This window comes from Penicillium roqueforti (genome assembly GCF_015533775.1).
Source record: "Penicillium roqueforti strain LCP96 04111 chromosome Unknown scaffold_10, whole genome shotgun sequence".
In the NCBI taxonomy this organism is placed as follows: domain Eukaryota; kingdom Fungi; phylum Ascomycota; class Eurotiomycetes; order Eurotiales; family Aspergillaceae; genus Penicillium; species Penicillium roqueforti.
The window spans coordinates 320510-337938 of record NW_024067574.1 but is presented as its reverse complement, the minus strand read 5'-3'; the positions used below and the strand labels follow the sequence as shown (position 1 = coordinate 337938).

Below are 17429 nucleotides of genomic sequence, written 5' to 3'. Positions count from 1 at the left end.
CACGCTAGACTTTCATTAGACGGGATTGGACATGGAAAATCAAAAAAGGAGAGCGAGGTGTTTCCCGATTACTCCCATGCATCTCCCCAATCATCGCCCTCCTCATCTTTGGGTTTAGTATCAATCTTCTTATGTGAAACCACATTCCGAGACTTGGCGTTGCTTATCGTCGACCGTGTGGTAACGGCATTGGTAGAAGCGGCCTTGGCTAGGCCCTTTGGCAAAGGATTTTTTGCTTTGGTTTGTGACTTCGCAGCCAGCCAGCCGGCAAAATCGGGTTCGCCGCCATCATCGTAGGGCACCGCTGGGGCTTTTGTCGATGACGGGACGGGAGAACTGGGGTTGGGAGAAGCTACAGCGGCAGTGAATGGATCGTCGTCTTTTTCGTCGTCGTCCATAGCACCCCAAGCATCGAAGACATCATCGCCTTCTTCTTCTGGCTCGTCGTGGACCACCGGGGCTGGGCGATCTGACATTGACCGGTTCATGGACTGAGCTGTGGGACGGAGTGCTTGTTTTCGTGGTTCGAGCGGGGTTGAGGGTGAGGGTGATGGTTTAGCAGGACGAGGAACCGACGCCGAGCGAGCAGTATCGGAATCAACAGGCTTGCTAGCGCTGGCGGTGGGTTCAATCTCGCCGTGAGCAGCTGCGATTTTGTTTGTGAATGAAGAAATAGCCCAGCCGGCCCAGGAGTTATCATTGGGTGTGCCAACACGCGCATCGGGTTTGTTGACTTCTGCAGGTGCGGCGGGGGGGATCACGGTATCTGGCATCGTGCTGGCATATTTCCGTGTCCGTTGGACATACAAATCAAACGTCTTGTTTGCTTGGTCGCGAATCAATCTTTTCAACTGTAAGTATAGGGCTATCCATTAGTTAGGGACCGAGCGCATTACTCACTTTTCCTTGTCCAAAAGCCCAGGGCAAATGGCAGGTAGAATCCTAACAGCACAATCTTCCTCGCTAAATACATCAATAGTCGCGGACAGAGCCAAAAGTCCTGCATTTCGAGCATGGACAAAGGGGTCTCTGATGGCTCTCGTGAATGCTGCAATCAGCACCTTAGAGCGAGTCTATATGTAATGTCAGCGACATGATCCAACATTAATGATAAATCACTTACGCTTTGGCTTAAGTTCTTAGCAATCCGACCAAGACAGATTGTAGTGTTTGTACGGATGCCAGGTTGCTCATCATTAGCAGTGCGGGCGAGGAACTTCAAGAGTTCACCATTGACAATCCTATCATTGAGTTTGTTGATGATAGTCAGAACAGCCTTCACTGTCTGTTCTCGAACCACCGGAGCAACATCGGTGAAACCAGAAGTCTATGGCATGTTAGTAAACCGTGCATTACCCAAAATCTTATAGCTTACCATTTGAGGGAAGATCTTATCGTTGACAACCCTCTGGGGAAGATTATCGATCATTGATGGCAGGTTATCCAAGAGGCAGACGCGCAATGCTCGATCGGGATTGCCAAATAAGCGGACAATAACAGGAGTCAACTTGGCGTTAAATTCCTCTGCCGACAGCTTTGCTCCAATCTTCATGGTAGCTACAAGAACTTTAGGCCCACCACCACCAAACTCGACGGACTTCAGTAGCTCTGGGAGCACCTTCATCTTGAAGAATTCTTCAGGAAAGTCGTCCCCAGAAAGATTATCAAGCTCACTGCAAGTCGTGATATGTCAGCCAAGAAATAATTATATGCAGCATGTTGAGAATATACGTACTTAATAAATTCTTCACGTTCGGCGTCACTTTTGAGCCCCAAGCTGTCGATATCTTCAGTCATTCGAATGAGTGGTGTCTGGAAGAATCCACCCTGCTTCATTCCCTGGTCCACGAAGTGCCCCGGGCTTAGTCGTAGTTTCGGGTTGGTGGTGCAAAGACGTTTATAGCTTTGCTGCATGCTGGGGGGAATGTTCGTCGTCTTGCCAGCTTGGTCGCTGCCTGAGAAACCCCCATTGAAAACCTCGAAGATCAAGATGCCTAACCCGTAGGCATCAACTGCTGTCAAAGGGTTGCGCTTGATAGTATCCCAGCCTGTTTTGACAACTTCCGGTGGCGTGTATCGACCGGCATCGGGTACACTACTTCCGTACGTCTATGCATAGAGTCAGTATTTGGCATCAACCGGGCACTTTCTGGATAAACCTGAGCCAGAATAACTCACATATATAATCGCATCGTCCTCCTTCATAGAGCTCAGGATTTCAAAACCTCCTAGCTTCCATTCGCCGCTCTCGCTTATGAACACCGAGGATGCGCGCACGGCGCCGTGAACTGAGGAAGCATCCTCATTGATGAATTTGAGAGTAGACTGTCCAGAGAAATCCTCATTAGCAATGCTATGATATCAAACTCTCAAGAATAGCGTACCGCCACAGTATACAAACCCCACTTAGCCGTCTCCTCACTCAAGCTCCTCCGCTTCACCGGCCAGCTGAGTGGCACGACTCGTTCCGTGACAATATAAAGATTGTGCTCCGTCTGTCAAGTCGTAAGCGTCTGCGCCATAATCTCATATTCATACCAAAGGGCCGGGAGCCAAGTATACCTCAATCGTATCCAAAACCTTGATAACACCAGGATGCCGCAAGGTTCTAGACTTGCGCACTGCATTTTTCGCAAGAGGAAGGCGCGACTTATTCGCATTAACATCAAATGCGAAGACACTGCACGCAGAACCGTCATCCTATATGTTCCACGACATCGTCAGCCATTGAAGCTCGTCCCGCATGGAAGAAGGAACCAAAAAGCCACCGTACCCGTTTCGTACCGTTGTGCAGTGCCCAGACCGAATCACCGATGTCAACTCTGTCACCGAGGGAGAATGGGAGTCCTCCGCCCTTCGCGATGGCAGATCCGATAGCTGACTTCAGGAAATCCATGGCTGTTATGTGACCGATGTAGCAGGTCGGGGTTTATTTGGGGTGTCCGGGGTGCGCGAGTCGGGGCGGCCAATGGCCAAAGGTTCAATATTCAGTCGGCTGTCAGGATTAGATCAATAGGTCGAGATAGTGACTGAAAATGATCGAAGATCAGATACAGTGTGCTTGTAACTCAGATAGCAAGGCAGATCAAACAACACACTCCTTTCACCCCCGCCTTATCGGAGACCCACCCAAATCACGTGACTGATAGCCCTTATCGTGATAAACACCGTTGTCTGAGGCCAACACGTGCTCATATAAATAAAGCTCCGCTTTGTCTTCTTTTTCTTCACCTCCATGCCACTGTCCCACGCGTCTAATTCTGTCGCCAAATGACACTGGAACTTACGCGGCTTATGCTACAGCACTTATCTTCTTCTTCCACATTTACCTATATACCAGTCGACACAACCCTAATGATCAAACAGTAAGTTTTCCAGTCCCTTTCCCATGCATGTACACAAAGTACACCAACCAGCGACGCAAGTCGCCCTCTCCAATGATGCGAACTCTGGTAAAAGGTCAGACCATGACCACAACACCGCAAAAGAAGACTCACCCAGCAAAACCGATGGTACTCCCGCAAGTTCTAAAACCCACGCAATACCACAAACCGGCTAGGAGCAAACCTCAAGAGCTACCACCTCGTGCGCACGAATCAACTATCTCTTTCCAGCAGACTACTGTCTGTTGGACCAGCCATGATGGTGCCACACCACCATAGAGCTGTGCCCAGACCACGACGACACCCTCCTCCGATCACACTCTCGATAACCAACTTCACATAACACCATTCCCCCCACTCTTCCAGCAGAACGCTTACGTCTCCCGTCGGATTGCTGGAAAGCAGCATCGAGATCCTAGCCAGCACCCCCATGGCTCGCGGCCACGTCGGACAAAGCGGCGTTGGTCCTGGATCATGGGAGACATTGTGTACATTTACATTTCCGTCCGTCCCGAGGCATGGCCGCAGCTGGGCTTGGCGCCTGCGCGCTCATTGCCGAGATCTCGCTTTCAATTACTGTAATATCATTGCATATAGCAGTATTGCATTGTTGAGGTCCGCCTTGGGATCATATCCTAGGGTTAGGGTGATAGCGTGTACGGTGTCGGGTCTTTAGTGCGAGAAAGTGCGGGAAACGGGGAGGTGGCGCCGCTATCTGGGGTTGCCGTGTCCGCTTCGCTTCCATGAGGACGGGTGGGCGACCAATGGCTGTGGCGTAAAGGGTGCGAGGGTTTCGGGATTAGGGGGAAGAGGGGACTTGGGTGGCTGGATGGCATTCTTATGGTGTTCTTTGCGAGGGCTTGGGGTTGGACGTGTTCTTGCTGGCGGCGTTCTGTTGGCTTTGCGGGATACGGACATCTCTATAGTCTTCTCTCTGATTGCCTAGGAATTGTCATTCCTGGCTACTCTTTCTCTCTCTTCTTCCTTTTCTCTTTTTCATCTGCTGTGGAGAGTGGTGTGGGCATGTTGCTGTGGGGGTTTGGAAGTTGGGAGACGGAGAGGTGTGTTAGTTGGGGTGTGGGCTGGACGTGGTTGGTTTTTGTGATGCTTGGTGGGGTTTAGGGGGTTTGTTCTGAGGCTTGTTTATGCCTAGAGTGTGGTCAGAGGAGCTTGCAATGGGATAAAGCACCGCGGTGGGTTGATGTCTGGTGTCTGTGGCTTGGATGATGACACTGTTGAAATTAAGCCTGAGGAGACTTTTTCCCCTGTACTTGACTACTTTTTTATTTGAAATGAGGTCATTTGCAGCTGCTGACATCTGTAACAGTTATCTAGAATTCCCGATATTTGGTTTGTATGTTGAATATGGATACGGGTGGTGATATTGGGGAGTTTTATTTGGTCAAAATTTATAATATAGTATAGAGAATTGTCTGCACATCTTTTTTTCTCCTTTGCTTGCCGTCCAGCTATAAAACCGAGAAGAGGAATAGAATATCTGAAACAGACATGACACGACCGCATGAGCGGCCGACTACACAGAATGATGGAGAAATTTTCATGAGATAACCATTTCATTGCCAGTTGGCCATGGGTCGAGCTATCTCTATTATCAAGTTCCCACATCTTCAACCACGTCTCACTGCTCCGCTTGCTCGCCCAGACCGATCACCTTCACCCACATCACCATCCGACCAAGCATTGTCTCCATGCCGTAACGCAACCCACCGCAGACCTCACTTCCCTCCATCAAAGGTAGAAAGGCCAGTGAGCCCACCAAGGGGACACACAGCCCTCCAACCAACAACCGAGAAGAAAGCAAGAGAAGAGATAAACGAAAAAAAAAGAAACTGGATAAGAGAGAATCAGAAGGAAGAGGCCATCTCAGGTATGGAGAAACCCTCAAGACTTCAACTCGACGATGACGTATGTGGAGATGTTGTGCACTAGTAGGCATACAACGATGAGCTAGGTCGGATATCAAGTGATCGATTTCAACGGGTTCATCGCCTAGAAATTCGTTCCATGTACACCACCAGATCGATATCTGGAAAATAGATAGGCACAACTAGTAGATTGATCTGTCATGTCTGATCACGTGGTTAGCGGGTGTTGCTCGCATGTTCTCAAGACTACGAAACTGTTCACTCACCGAGCAAGTCTTGAGACCACATGAAGTTCACCGCAGAATTCAAATGTTTTGAAGACCGCGTCGATGACGGGGAAAACAGATGAGGATCGGTCATGGAAGAGTAACCGGGGTATTTGGCGGTTGCCGATAATGCAGAGCACGGACAAGTCACAGCTAAGCAATAAGATGTAGCATCATTTGAGGGGGCCGCTCACGGCTTCATGATTCGTGTAGTTCATTTTCCTTCATCCGTTGCCTCGGCCGGATGGGAAGCTCCAGGGGTTGTGGCTGGGGTATTGGCAGACATTTGGGGTGGCAATTGAGGCATTTGGTTGAAGCCATTGCTGGGTGTCCGGTGCTGGTTAGGTGGGAAATGATGCGGTTGATGAGGGCTTGAGGAAAAGTGAGGCTGCTGTGGGTAGTTGCCACGGTTGGGAGGCACTGGGTTGGTTAAAAACTGGAGTTGCTTGATGGGGGACTGTAGCCACACTCACTATGTCCGGACTGCTGGGGATATCCGGGTTGGCCAGGCATAAACATTAGTGATTGAGGAGGCTGTCCGGATTGCGAGTTCTGGTGCATCATCATCGGTGCACCACGGCTCGGGCTTGGGTACCCGCTATGCGGTTGAGGTGTATGTTGGGGGTAGGCGTGGCCCGGGTTCGGGGAGTACATGGGCATCTGTGCGTTATACGGAGTCATGCCCTGCGGGACTCCCATGTAGGGTCCATTTGAGACCTGCTGCACCATCATAGGAGCGCCATTCACAAACTGAGGCCCACCACCCTGGAAAGGTCTCATGTGACCGGGTTGGGGGCCACCGTAAAACTGAGGGACCGGTTGTGCGAAAGAAAGCTGGGCATGGGAAGCCATAGGGGACGGATATCCATGTTGCATCCGCGGGGACGGGAAAACCTGGGAGTTAGAGGCGGACAACTGCATGCGGTGATGATCATCCACATGGGAGGGGCCATGGGGGCCCTGAGAGTGAAGACCATGGGGTCCATTCGTAGGACCAGAAGATGGCGGCATGGCTGGGTTACCTTGCTGGAAGTGGAAGGGCAGCTGATGCTGCTGGGGAATATTGGTGTTGTGGGAGGCGGACCGACCCTGAGGCGATACTGTCGGCACGCCAACAGGCTGTTTGAACATCTGATCGTACGTCTTATCTTCGCTGCCATCCGCGATGTCCCAAGTTGGCAAAGTCTTGTAGGGTGGTGGAATACCTCCATTCAACACAATCAACCTTTCAGTAGTCTCTGCGTTCTCCTTCTTCATGCGCTTGATGGGATTGAACTGATCACTGATCGAGGGTCGTTCAGAGACAGGCAGTGGCTTCCTTGGGCCGAAGAACGCAGTTGGCGTTGTGGCGCGTGACACAGAGCGGTTGCGAGAGAAAGACCGTGGGCTTGCAGCAGCGCCCGAGGAACCGGGCGTAAAAGTGCTCGCTGCGGGGTTTGGCTTGAACTCCATAGCTTTGACATTGAACTTGGTTGCCGCGGAAGACCCGGCCTGTGACTTGACAGGGCTGGTGATTCTCTGCTGGTCGCTGGCAGGACCAGTGGGTGTTCCACGAGCATCTTGAATGGGAAGAGGAGTGGGGACAGGCCCCATTCCCGCGCCCTTTCGTTGCTGCAGATTGTCCGCTAGACGATGGCTGAGCATGCCAACACCAGGACGTCCGGGCGGAACTACTTGCTGAGGGAATCTCCCACCAGCAAGAGGCCCAGTGGGCGGATAACCCTGACGGGTGCGGTTGTAGTTTTGACGATCAGCTGGTGCAGATGGGGGTACAGATCCACTAGGTCCGGCACGAACAGGTAGCTGTTCTGTGGGAGGTGTAGTGACCTTCGGTATCGCCTTATCATCCCCCTGTTGCAGCCCTCGTTGCATGATTGCTTCCTGCTTTTGCCGGTCCTTGGCCAGGATGGGAACAAGGTCTTTCGGCACCGGAGTCGAAAGTTTGAAACTCTTGGAAAACTTCAGCAGCTCGTTGAGTTTCATGGTTCGGTCATATGAGGCTTGGTTGCGACGGCGCTCCTGCATCTTCATTTTCTCACTATTCGCGAACTGTCGGAAATGATCCAGCACCTCTACCTCCACGTTTGCAGTCGCATTTTCAGGTGCAGGCCGCTTTCCAGCTGATACTGCGGATACAGTAGGTACTGCGGGAATGACGCCCTTGCCCGAGGTACTCTTTCGCTCGATATCTGCTGTGGGCTGCAGCGATGCGACCGGCTCAGCTTGCTGGTGTGAAGGTACAACTCCCTTGGCCACGGCCGGAGATGGGATGGGGATAGGGGAAGCAACAGGCTGTTTGGTGGGTGCAGTGGGCGTCGCAGCAGGCTGGGGAGCTGCCTGGCGGCGTCCGGGAGGCATGTACTTGTTTGGCTGACCGGAAAGCAGGGGAGGGAAGGTTTTGTCTTCGCGTCGAACACCACTGTACTTGTCTTCTTCGTCTTGGTCGCCAGTATCCGGTGCTACAAGGCCACGCTCCTCGCGCATGTGGGAGTTGTCCACATCTTGTCCCTCGATCTCACGAGCGATCCGGGCTGCCTCCGCTTGCTTCTGTTTGTAATTGGGATCCGAACGGTCGAGGCGAGTGGTGTAGATGTTCTCATCGTAGTTGGTCTTGGTGCCGAAAAGACGCTCGTTTGCCTCGAACTGGTCCCATCCCGCAGAAGTGTTACTTGTTTCGAGTGACATATCAACGTCAGTCTCGGCAGGTTCCCAGCGCTGCAGGGTCCGCTCTCGCATGGCTAAGTTTCCAGAGATATCACTGTCAGTTCTGAAACCCTGGGAAGCACCTGTGGACTAGGTTAGTATATGCACAGACTAATCCGATTAAAAAAAGCAACCCGTACCATTTGGTTCCTTGGCTGAAACTTCGGCTGTGGTAACGTTTGGAACGGCAATGTCGGCGATATCCTTGATATCGAATGACATGATGTGCTCGGGCGCGGAGCCTATGTACGGAGTTGCGACATCGCTGACGCCGTTTGCCCGGGGTTGGGCCTCTTGCGAGGTTCGCTGGACCATCTTGAGCAGGAACGAAAGTTCGGTAGGCTCCATGGTCGACGAAGAGAAGATACCGGTAAACTTGTCTCCGGATTTGGTGGTAATGGTGGTGTGTAGACCCTAGGTAGCAGGTTAGAATTGATCAACGGGTATGGTGGCGCGACTAGGCTTACAATGAAGCTGGCGAATAAGAAGACCAGGCGGTCATGGGCATGGTTATCAGGAGTGTTTGACTCCTTCTGGTTGGGTCTCGGGGACCCAGACTGTTTCTGGTGGGCCATGTTGCCGTTCGATGGAGTGTATGAGGATCGTTGAGTGATGGGGTTGGTCCCTTGGGTCCAGGCCTTGTGGGAGTTTGTGCGCCTATGCAGTAGAACATGCTTGCGTTAGTGGCCACTGGTCACGAAGCAGAGAACGACAAAACAATTCTGCCATCGAATCCGACAGCTTCAATTGGCTCTTGCTGGCGCACAACTCGAAGCAAGCATGCAACAGAGCTCACCAGCTCAATCGCCAGCCGGACAAGGGAAGGGTAGGATAATAACAAAGGGGAGTTTCCCAAGTCCGAGAGGATATGGAATTACACGAGGATTTGATTTGACATTTGTGTAGAAGGAAGGGCTGATCATACCGTTGTCCGCCATCGACGGGGCTGCCTGACTGTCGTCGGTTGTCAGACCCCTTCGTGCTGTTACTGGATCTCAGGGTAGATCGACCGGTGCTAGGGGCACCCGCGCTGGCATTGCCAGACGCGTGATTAGCCGGCACAGAGTTAAGAGCGGAGGCCATTGATTGACTTTGATGTCAGTCAGGGCAAGCTTGCGTCGTGGAACTTCGCTCGGCGGAAAGCCGCTAGGATGAGGCACGATGCCACAACACACCGCCTGCACAAATAGGACTGGGGGGAAAGTGAGGGGGAAGGATAAGCAACCACCACACTGCGGAGATACCGGAATGCCAATGGCAGGAGGATGAAAAAAGGGGAATGGAAGGGAAAGGAAAGAAAGACAGAGAAATAGAAGAAAGAGAAATGGGCTTGTTGCAAGTTGATAGGGGAAGAAAGGGATTCTGGAGAGAAGTCACGCGTATGGTATTGTATTTGTGTGTTACACCCTTTTTATTTTTATTTTTATTTTTCCCTGGCTTGGTGACTTCATGTCCCAATGGATATTGTCAAATGGACAATCGGTATTGTTATTCTAAGTATTCTGTGCTATTGGGCCTCCAACTAGGATCGGCCAATTGCCAATGTTACTGACAGAGTACGGGTCAGGCTGAGGTAGCTCCCATGTCCATAGAGTTTAAAGGTAGAAAGATGGCATTGTGCGATCTAGGGTCAGAACCCATGAATCCATTAAGATTTATTTACTTCCGATGCATAAAGCAGCTATGGAGTAGTGGAAGTACCAAATGTACTGATGTATGCATCATCTTACGCGATCAACTGCATTGTTGGTCAATTACGTCCCGAGGTCTTGTGTCATAGTTGAAATAACAACACATACATACTCCGTACATATGTCCATACTAGGTATTATGCAACTTCGTATCTTGCTTCAGTTACACTTCCTAGTAGAGTAACTATATATACACATATACCATCCGTCGACTAGCTCCAGATGTCATACCTGAGGTCATAGGTCCAGAGTCACGATACATATTTGGTTCCATGGGAACTTCCACTGTCGGGTGGGGCTTTCCTGTCTTAGCTGCCATTTTATAACGGTCAGAGCTAGGCCCGCTACCTAGTTAGGTCGAATATATATCGTACCGCTACCGCAAATTAAGATTATTATATTTCGCCATGTGCCTAGTTAGTTAACTAACTAACTAGTTAGGTGTTGAATTTATCTTATGCATGTAATCAACTGGGGCTCTAGTTACATACCTAGGTAGGTACCTGCATACAATATAGGGTTGCGGCCTCCAGTTTATTCTCACCATTCGGAGCCAACATCGTTAGCGTCTGAAGTAGTAGTTCCTGTCTCGGATCACCGGGATAGTGGAAGCCGCACAGCTTAGATCGCTGATCTATATTTGTTAAAGTTGTTTGAAGAAAACTCATCAAGTGGCTATGGCCCAATGTCTGTTCGTGCCTCCGTTGGATTCGAACGTTGATTAGCCTCTTTGGACTTGGTAAATCAGGTAAACACCTATCTTCAGGAATGATCATTTTCCCCTTAGGTTCCAGTCTTCAGTTCTAACCTAGTTATTGTCGAAGTCTACTTTACTTCTGTGGCTGGGATGGAGTTAGGCGTTAAGTTGGTTGGGCTGCCATATTAGGGTTAGCAGGTACCATACTTGGTTTGATATTCATGCTCCTATGGAAAAGAAAGCAGTGAGTCCTACACAGGAGATCTAAATAATGATGTAGGAATACGATCAAATGACTTGGCCCATCATCCTACAACACAAATAAGTGTCTCCGTACAACATGCAGGAATATAAATAGAGCCAGAGTGGAGCTGAAGGACAAAGGCAAGGGTCTTATCAATCGGGTACTTATCAGTGGATGCGGTGAGGGATGATGTTTTGTTGTATTTGTAGATGTTCGATGTATTTTGATTCTTAAAATGCAGGTAGCATAAGCATGTGATTTGATGGCATCAAATTGGAGGCCAATTCGCAATTGTCAAGGATCAATAGCACGAGTCCATATATGTACTAGCTACATAAAACTACCTACTGTGGCCTGAATAGGCGGGTAACGCGTTGTCCGGTCCCTTGTACATCATTACAGGGCTATACAGTAATATATGGTATTTATGGTATTGGGGGGTTGAACCGTTACTGATCATCGGTTCGCGTGCGGTAAGGCCCCAAGTTGACAGGAGGCTGGGCATCATCTTCACACATGCTTGGCACTCTCACTCGCTTCTGCCCTATTTCTCACTTTCTATTCTCACTCCCTCGGAAATTTGGCCTATCATACTCATGCAGTCCTCAGACGTGTCAAGAGCCCAGTTCCCTTATCCCGAACAGTTGGTTCAACAAGCATCCCCCGAGCGACCCTCGGGGTCTGGCAGTGCCGACACATCCATGGCTTCCCAGCAGTCCGGCCGCAGTTCCTCCGCCTCGGCGCGATCTCAGTCTAGCAAGACTCAGGTATGACTATGGCGGCCTGTTAATTGCCTACAGTACGGTGGCTAATGAACTGGTGTTTCCCCCCACCGCACAGCCCGATAAGCAAATATCCCAAATCGAAAAGAGCGTGACGCACCTCTTGGTTGCGACAAAACAACTCCTCGAAACCTTAACCCAATGGTCTCGAAAGCAAGCATCGGAGAACGACGTGTCAGATGTATACGTTCGATTGGGCTATGAATTTAATTTGGCCTGTCGCGCCTTCAGTGCCATCGGAGTCGACACTTCAGACCTCGGTCCCGTACCAGACCTGCTGCGCACCATACTTGAAGACACTCTTAGTCAAGATGCATCTTCCCAGAGCCTCGATAGATACCTTCCCAGAATTCGAGATATAATCATCAACTTGTTAAAAGGGCTGAAGAAGAAGCAAGCTCGCTTAAGGTCCCGGCACCAGCGCGAAGATGGCCGCTCCGCACCAGGACGGCAAGCCAGTGCAGGAAGCATCGCTAGTGGGCAGCCCATAGGTCAACTGTATGATGAAGCTGCAGCATCCACCATGCCGTCAACATCCCAGTCGTCTCCCAGACGATCAAACAGACGGTATGGCAGCGGATCGCTGGAGGATCCACCGTCCATTGCTCGAACATCCTCGGCACCTTCGATAACCGAACCGCGGACGACGAACTACGCCGAAAGAGAACTATCGCGACGAGAGGCCCAGCAAATGCTGTCTCAACCCACGCCCTTCGATAATGATACAACCCCTCGAGCCAACACATCGAACACCACTGCACCTTCATATATTACACCCACCGGGTTTTCTGCGCCTCCACCTCCACCCCCGCCGAAGGAGGATGACGCATTGGGGGCTTTGCAGAGAAGTGGAGAGCTTGAGCGACGTGCCTCGCGTCGATTCTCCGCTTATCAGATCCAGAAACATTTAGGTACATCTACAAATGGTGTTCCTGTCCTGCCTACTCAGAACTCTCCTATTCCCAATCGCGGTCGTGATGTCCGCGAATCCTTGAACGCAGTCCGTCTGCGAGGTTCATTTACTCATACACGACAACGATCCAACAATCGTTTACAGGAAGTCGCTAAGGTTGCGCAAGCTCCTCCACCCGCAAATATTCCGAATGTCGTGGAAGAAGAACGCACTCCTCCACCTGCGCCTCCATTTGAGCCACAAGAGATCGACAACACACCACTCGAGGTGCCAAATGAACCGGATGCTCATAAGGTGAAAGATGATACTGTGGAATCTACCATTGTTCCTCCTTCGATTCTCCCCCTACCCCAGGAGAAGCCAACCTTGGAAGAGGCTTTTGAGTCCGCAAAACCAGCACCGCAAACCCCGAAGGAGGACACCTTTGAACTGTCCGAGATCGCAACACCGTTATCAGCTATTCAATTTGCTACTGAGCAACCTTCGCCGGGCAAAGAGCTGACGCTGTTCCTACAATATAAAAGCAAAATTAAGAAGTATGTGCTCCCTGATGGCATTGCAGAGCTCACCATTGGGCGTCTGCAGCTTGCTTTTATTGAAAAATTTGCCTGGAATACCCACGACAATGGCGTTGATTTGCCAGAAATTTATATCCAAGACCCAATTTCAGGCATCCGACATGAACTAGAAGATCTTACCGATGTCAAAGATCGGTCTGTGTTAGTGCTTAATGTTGACAATCTCGATGAGGTAAAGAAACATTTCGACGACGGCCTCGGAAGCGTACGCCTCCTGGTCGAAGGTGTTAAAGAGACGCTTGCTGGCCAAGGAAATATCATCCAGCGGGTTTCAGATCGTCAGCTTGAAGCAGCCAAAGAAATTGCTCGTTTGTCTGCTGCTCCACCAGCAACCTCTAGCCTGGCTGCCGTTGGAGGGAATTCCAAGGCATCGATTGTGGGTAGCGGAACTCAAATCGCCGAGCTTCAGAGCTTGCGTCGTGATTTGGCTGTCCTGCGTCAGACCTACTCTAACTTTACATCCGATATTACCGGTTCTATGAGCGCAGTCCGTGCCAAGGCAAGCAAGGTCAAGACCGTTGCTAGTGACATTTCCACTCCCACTTATGAAGGTGATGCTGGGCGTGCTCGCGTCAACACTGGTAAGAAAGAACTTGCCGGTGAATCGGAGCGGCTGGTCGCTCGCGTCGATGACCTCCAAGATTTGGTTGAGGATCTTCGAAAGGATGTTGTGACCCGCGGTGTTCGTCCTCTTCCAAGACAATTGGAAGGTGTCGGCCGTGACATTAGCTTGGTGATGAAAGAAATCAAGAAAATGCAGGACTTCCTGGCTCGCGAGAAGCCCGTCTGGACCAAGATCTGGGAAAAGGAGCTACAACTGGTTTGCGAAGAACGAGACCAGCTTACCATGCAGGAAGATCTCGCCGCCGACTTGCAAGATGATCTCGAGAAGGCGACTCAGACCTTTGCCCTGGTGGAGCAAGCTACCAAGGAGCAGGTCTTGACAAATGCAACCGGTAGCACCGCTGTCCGCGCCCCATCCAGGAGTCTTGGAATTGACCCAACTGTTGATCCCATGAAAGCCAAGGATGGTGTCCTGGGTGAAGTTCGTGCTTTGCAACCAAACCACGAAAGCCGACTCGAGGCCATTGAGCGAGCGGAGAAAGCACGAAAGAAGGAACTTGAGACTCGGCGAATCGGTCTTTTCCAGAAGGAACTTGGTGCATTTGTCGACGAAGGCAAATTGAAGAAGAGCGGTGGCTTCGAGGAGACTGAGCGCCTTCGTACTGCAAAAGACGACCGCATCCGTAAAGAAGTTTGGGATCGACAGCAAGCCCGCAATGCCGAGATGGAGAAGGCAGAAGCAGAGGCCGCTGCTGTGCAGGCAGCTGAGCAGGCAGCTGAGCAAAACAACGAGGGCGGAGGCGATGACGACCAAGAAGAAGGTGGAAATGAGGCGAAACCGGAGGATGGAGATGAGGCAGAGGAGGCAGAAGAGCCCAAGTCTCCATCTTCTGACACGGACAAGCCACTCCCTACAGCGCCTGAGGAGGAAGACAAAGCTGACCCCGAACATCCCTCTACTTGATCCCGTATTGTACGCAACCTCGGTCTGATCATCCCCGACCCAGTGAGCTTTCATGTCGAATCATTTATTGCTAAGTGCAAGTGAAATTGGTTCCATACGTATTTGTTTTTGCTTTTGTTTTTGTTTGCTGCATTCGACATTGCATTGAGGCCTTAGTTTTGTTTCTTTCATTTCCGTTGATACCTTTTGGCGTGTTTCCTGTGCGAGAGCCTCCCATGTCATGTCATTTACTGACGATACCCTGCCATACTCTGTGGTGTGCTGCTAGCATTTAGTCTTTGATTTTGCAAATGATATGAGCACCTTTGAAGTCGGTGTTAAATAATTCTTATTTGGTTAGGTGGAAGTAGTCTGTCTCTTGATATCGTACCACGTCGACCAAGACAGAGAATAATCTTCAATGCCGAAATCAGCCAATAAAAAAGTTTCCACTGACTTGTTGTTGTACTCCACATCTTGACATGTCTGTTCTGCAAGCTAATGCGTAGCGGTGTGCATTCCCAGCCACCTTTATATGCAGCTTTATAGAAAGCCCAATGCGCCCTTAATTATTCCTAGTCCGACAAAGCCTCTTTCATTAAATCTGTCGAATTCAACTAAATTGAATCTTAAAGGAGAATATATATTCGCATCAACTCAACTCGAAGTTTCATTCCCAACCAAGCCATCCACTACTTTTGTTAGTGAAACAAACGCATATTTGAGACAACTATCGAACTGCAAGTTAGCCTTCAACCCGACTGATTTCACTGGTCTCAGCCTAAACAAACTCGACATCGATCCTGATCGCGATACCCAAGAGGCAGTATGCAGCTCCTCCACGCCCTCGCCGTGTTCTGCTCACTGCCACAGTTTGCAACACTGGTCTTAGCAGAAAATACAAATCCCTCTGCGGAGCGAGAATCCAAAGAAACTAACACGCGATCGCTGCCGGCAAAAATCGTCATACAGCGCAATGCCGCTATAGCATCCCAGCTCGCATCAGGACCAGCTCTCGGCGTGAAGAAAATGAGCGAGAACGAAGGCGAGAAATTCTTCCTCGACTACTGGAGTTTTGGAGAGGCCTCTTCGTCAAGTAACATATCTGAGCGACACTTCTCCGAGGAAGAAGGATTTTCACCAGCGCGCTTTGTGGCCCAATCATACCCATTCGGGCCATCTTACTCCCCGAGCACAGATGAATACAGTCAGTACCTTCCCCGAGAAAACAATAGCGCAAACAATTTGTTTGAAAAACGAGATTTCAAGTGCCCGACTGGGACATTGGGGTGCACATCCATCGGTCGATCCGATCGCTGCTGTGGGTCCGGGGAGACGTGCGAGATTGTTGCTGATACAGGGAACGGCGATGTGGGCTGCTGTCCTAGCTGGCAGACGTGCTCTGGGACTATTGGGTCGTGTGAGAGTGGGTATACGGCTTGTTCGCAGGCTTTGGGGGGTGGGTGTTGTATCCCGGGATATGATTGTGTTGAAGGAGGATGTAAGTGAATATTCCCAGATTGTTGATGGGAATTGGGAATATGAACCTTTTGCTGATTGGTTGAGTAGGCGCATACATCACTGTTATTACGGTGACTCTTCATTCGACCGTGATGTTGTCTACTGTGACCTATTCGACCAAGCCGGATAGTACTTCCACTTCAATTTCCACTTCAACCTCCACTTCGACTTCGACTTCGACTTCCTCGACAACCTCTTCCCAAAGCGGCACATCCACAACAGACGAAAGCTTGGCACCACCAGCACGGCCTACGAACCTGTCAACAGTAACCAGCGATGTCTGCCCGACTGGTTTCTATGCCTGCTCCGCTGTCTACCAAGGTGGCTGCTGCCGTACTGGACGAGACTGCGATACGACATCATGCCCGACCACATCTTCGACGACTATGACATCAGACGGTGTGACGATTGTAGCGCCCGTCGCGACAACAACGGAACGTTCTGGTGGGAACCTGTGCGCTCAGGGCTGGTTCCGTTGTGCCGACACCGTGGGTGGAGGATGCTGTCCCACGGGGTTCGCTTGTGGTTCTAGCTGTACTGCAACAGACACCGCATCTGCGACAACTGTCACCAAGGAACAGGCGACTGCGACTGCTGCTAGCGGAGATGGTGTAGTGCATCGGATTAGCAAAATGATGTTGGGGATGACGCTGGGGATGTGTGTAGGATTTTGGATGTTATAAAAAAGACAGGAGAAGACACGATGCACATGAATTTATGACAATAAAGCTGCAAACAGTTCGGAATGTGAATTTTATAGAAGCTCTCCCCACGGGGGTTTAGTAATCGGGCTAAACGTACAGGCGGAGGCTTACCGGCTGCTGCACTCGGACCCGATCACCGATTCTCGCCGACACCGGCAACCTCATCTCTTCTCACTTCTTCCTTCTCCAGCCCTCGTTCTTTAAGGTCTTGTGAGTAAATATGTCGTGATCTGATCGCAAAGCTGTGTTTTTCGATGACTTTTCGATCCCAATATTACCCAATTAAGGCCCCGTACTGACATCCCAGCTCAAGCCGCCATCATGTCTGAAACTCCCCAGAAGCCCCTCCCCTTCGTCTACCAGTTCGCCGCCGGTGCGGTGGCTGGTGTCTCAGAGGTATGTATCTTTTGCTTCTACTTTGAAAAACGATACCGACTTGATTCGTCATGTCGGGGGGGGGGGGGGGGGGGGGGGGGGGGGGGGGGGGGGGGGGGGGGGGGGGGGGGGGGGGGGGGGGGGGGGGGGGGGGGGGGGGGGGGGGGGGGGGGGGGTAG

General features: G+C 50.8%; 4 protein-coding genes across 4 annotated transcripts in view; 2 read left to right on the top strand and 2 right to left on the bottom strand.

The window, feature by feature from the left end:
• Positions 1 to 68: 68 nt before the first annotated feature.
• Positions 69 to 2896, bottom strand: LCP9604111_4760 (COPI-interacting protein CEX1; the record flags this gene model as incomplete). Its single annotated transcript, XM_039072495.1, has 9 exons — positions 69 to 843; positions 901 to 1073; positions 1124 to 1327; positions 1376 to 1673; positions 1736 to 2109; positions 2179 to 2325; positions 2385 to 2495; positions 2563 to 2700; positions 2774 to 2896. 9 exons carry the CDS (start codon positions 2894 to 2896, stop codon positions 69 to 71), a joined length of 2343 nt encoding a protein of 780 aa, XP_038929250.1.
• A 2853-nt stretch (positions 2897 to 5749) lies between these two features.
• LCP9604111_4759 (putative PAB1 binding protein (Pbp1)) lies at positions 5750 to 9321 on the bottom strand (the record flags this gene model as incomplete). Its single annotated transcript, XM_039072493.1, has 5 exons — positions 5750 to 5955; positions 6009 to 8321; positions 8379 to 8652; positions 8706 to 8895; positions 9164 to 9321. The coding sequence occupies 5 exons, from the start codon at positions 9319 to 9321 to the stop codon at positions 5750 to 5752; spliced, it is 3141 nt and encodes a 1046-aa protein (XP_038929249.1).
• A 2145-nt stretch (positions 9322 to 11466) lies between these two features.
• On the top strand, positions 11467 to 14671 carry LCP9604111_4758 (formin-mediated actin nucleation enhancer; the record flags this gene model as incomplete). The annotated part of the gene is made up of 2 exons (XM_039072492.1): positions 11467 to 11637; positions 11711 to 14671. The coding sequence occupies 2 exons, from the start codon at positions 11467 to 11469 to the stop codon at positions 14669 to 14671; spliced, it is 3132 nt and encodes a 1043-aa protein (XP_038929248.1).
• An 807-nt stretch (positions 14672 to 15478) lies between these two features.
• Positions 15479 to 17429, top strand: part of LCP9604111_4757 (uncharacterized protein) — a gene marked incomplete at both ends in the record, with an annotated part of 3198 nt that continues 1247 nt past the window's right edge. Inside the window, 3 exons of the mRNA XM_039072491.1 lie at positions 15479 to 16151; positions 16220 to 16242; positions 16302 to 16625. Of these exons, the coding sequence (XP_038929247.1) occupies positions 15479 to 16151; positions 16220 to 16242; positions 16302 to 16625 (1020 nt within the window). The remainder of the gene's footprint in view (positions 16152 to 16219; positions 16243 to 16301; positions 16626 to 17429) is intronic.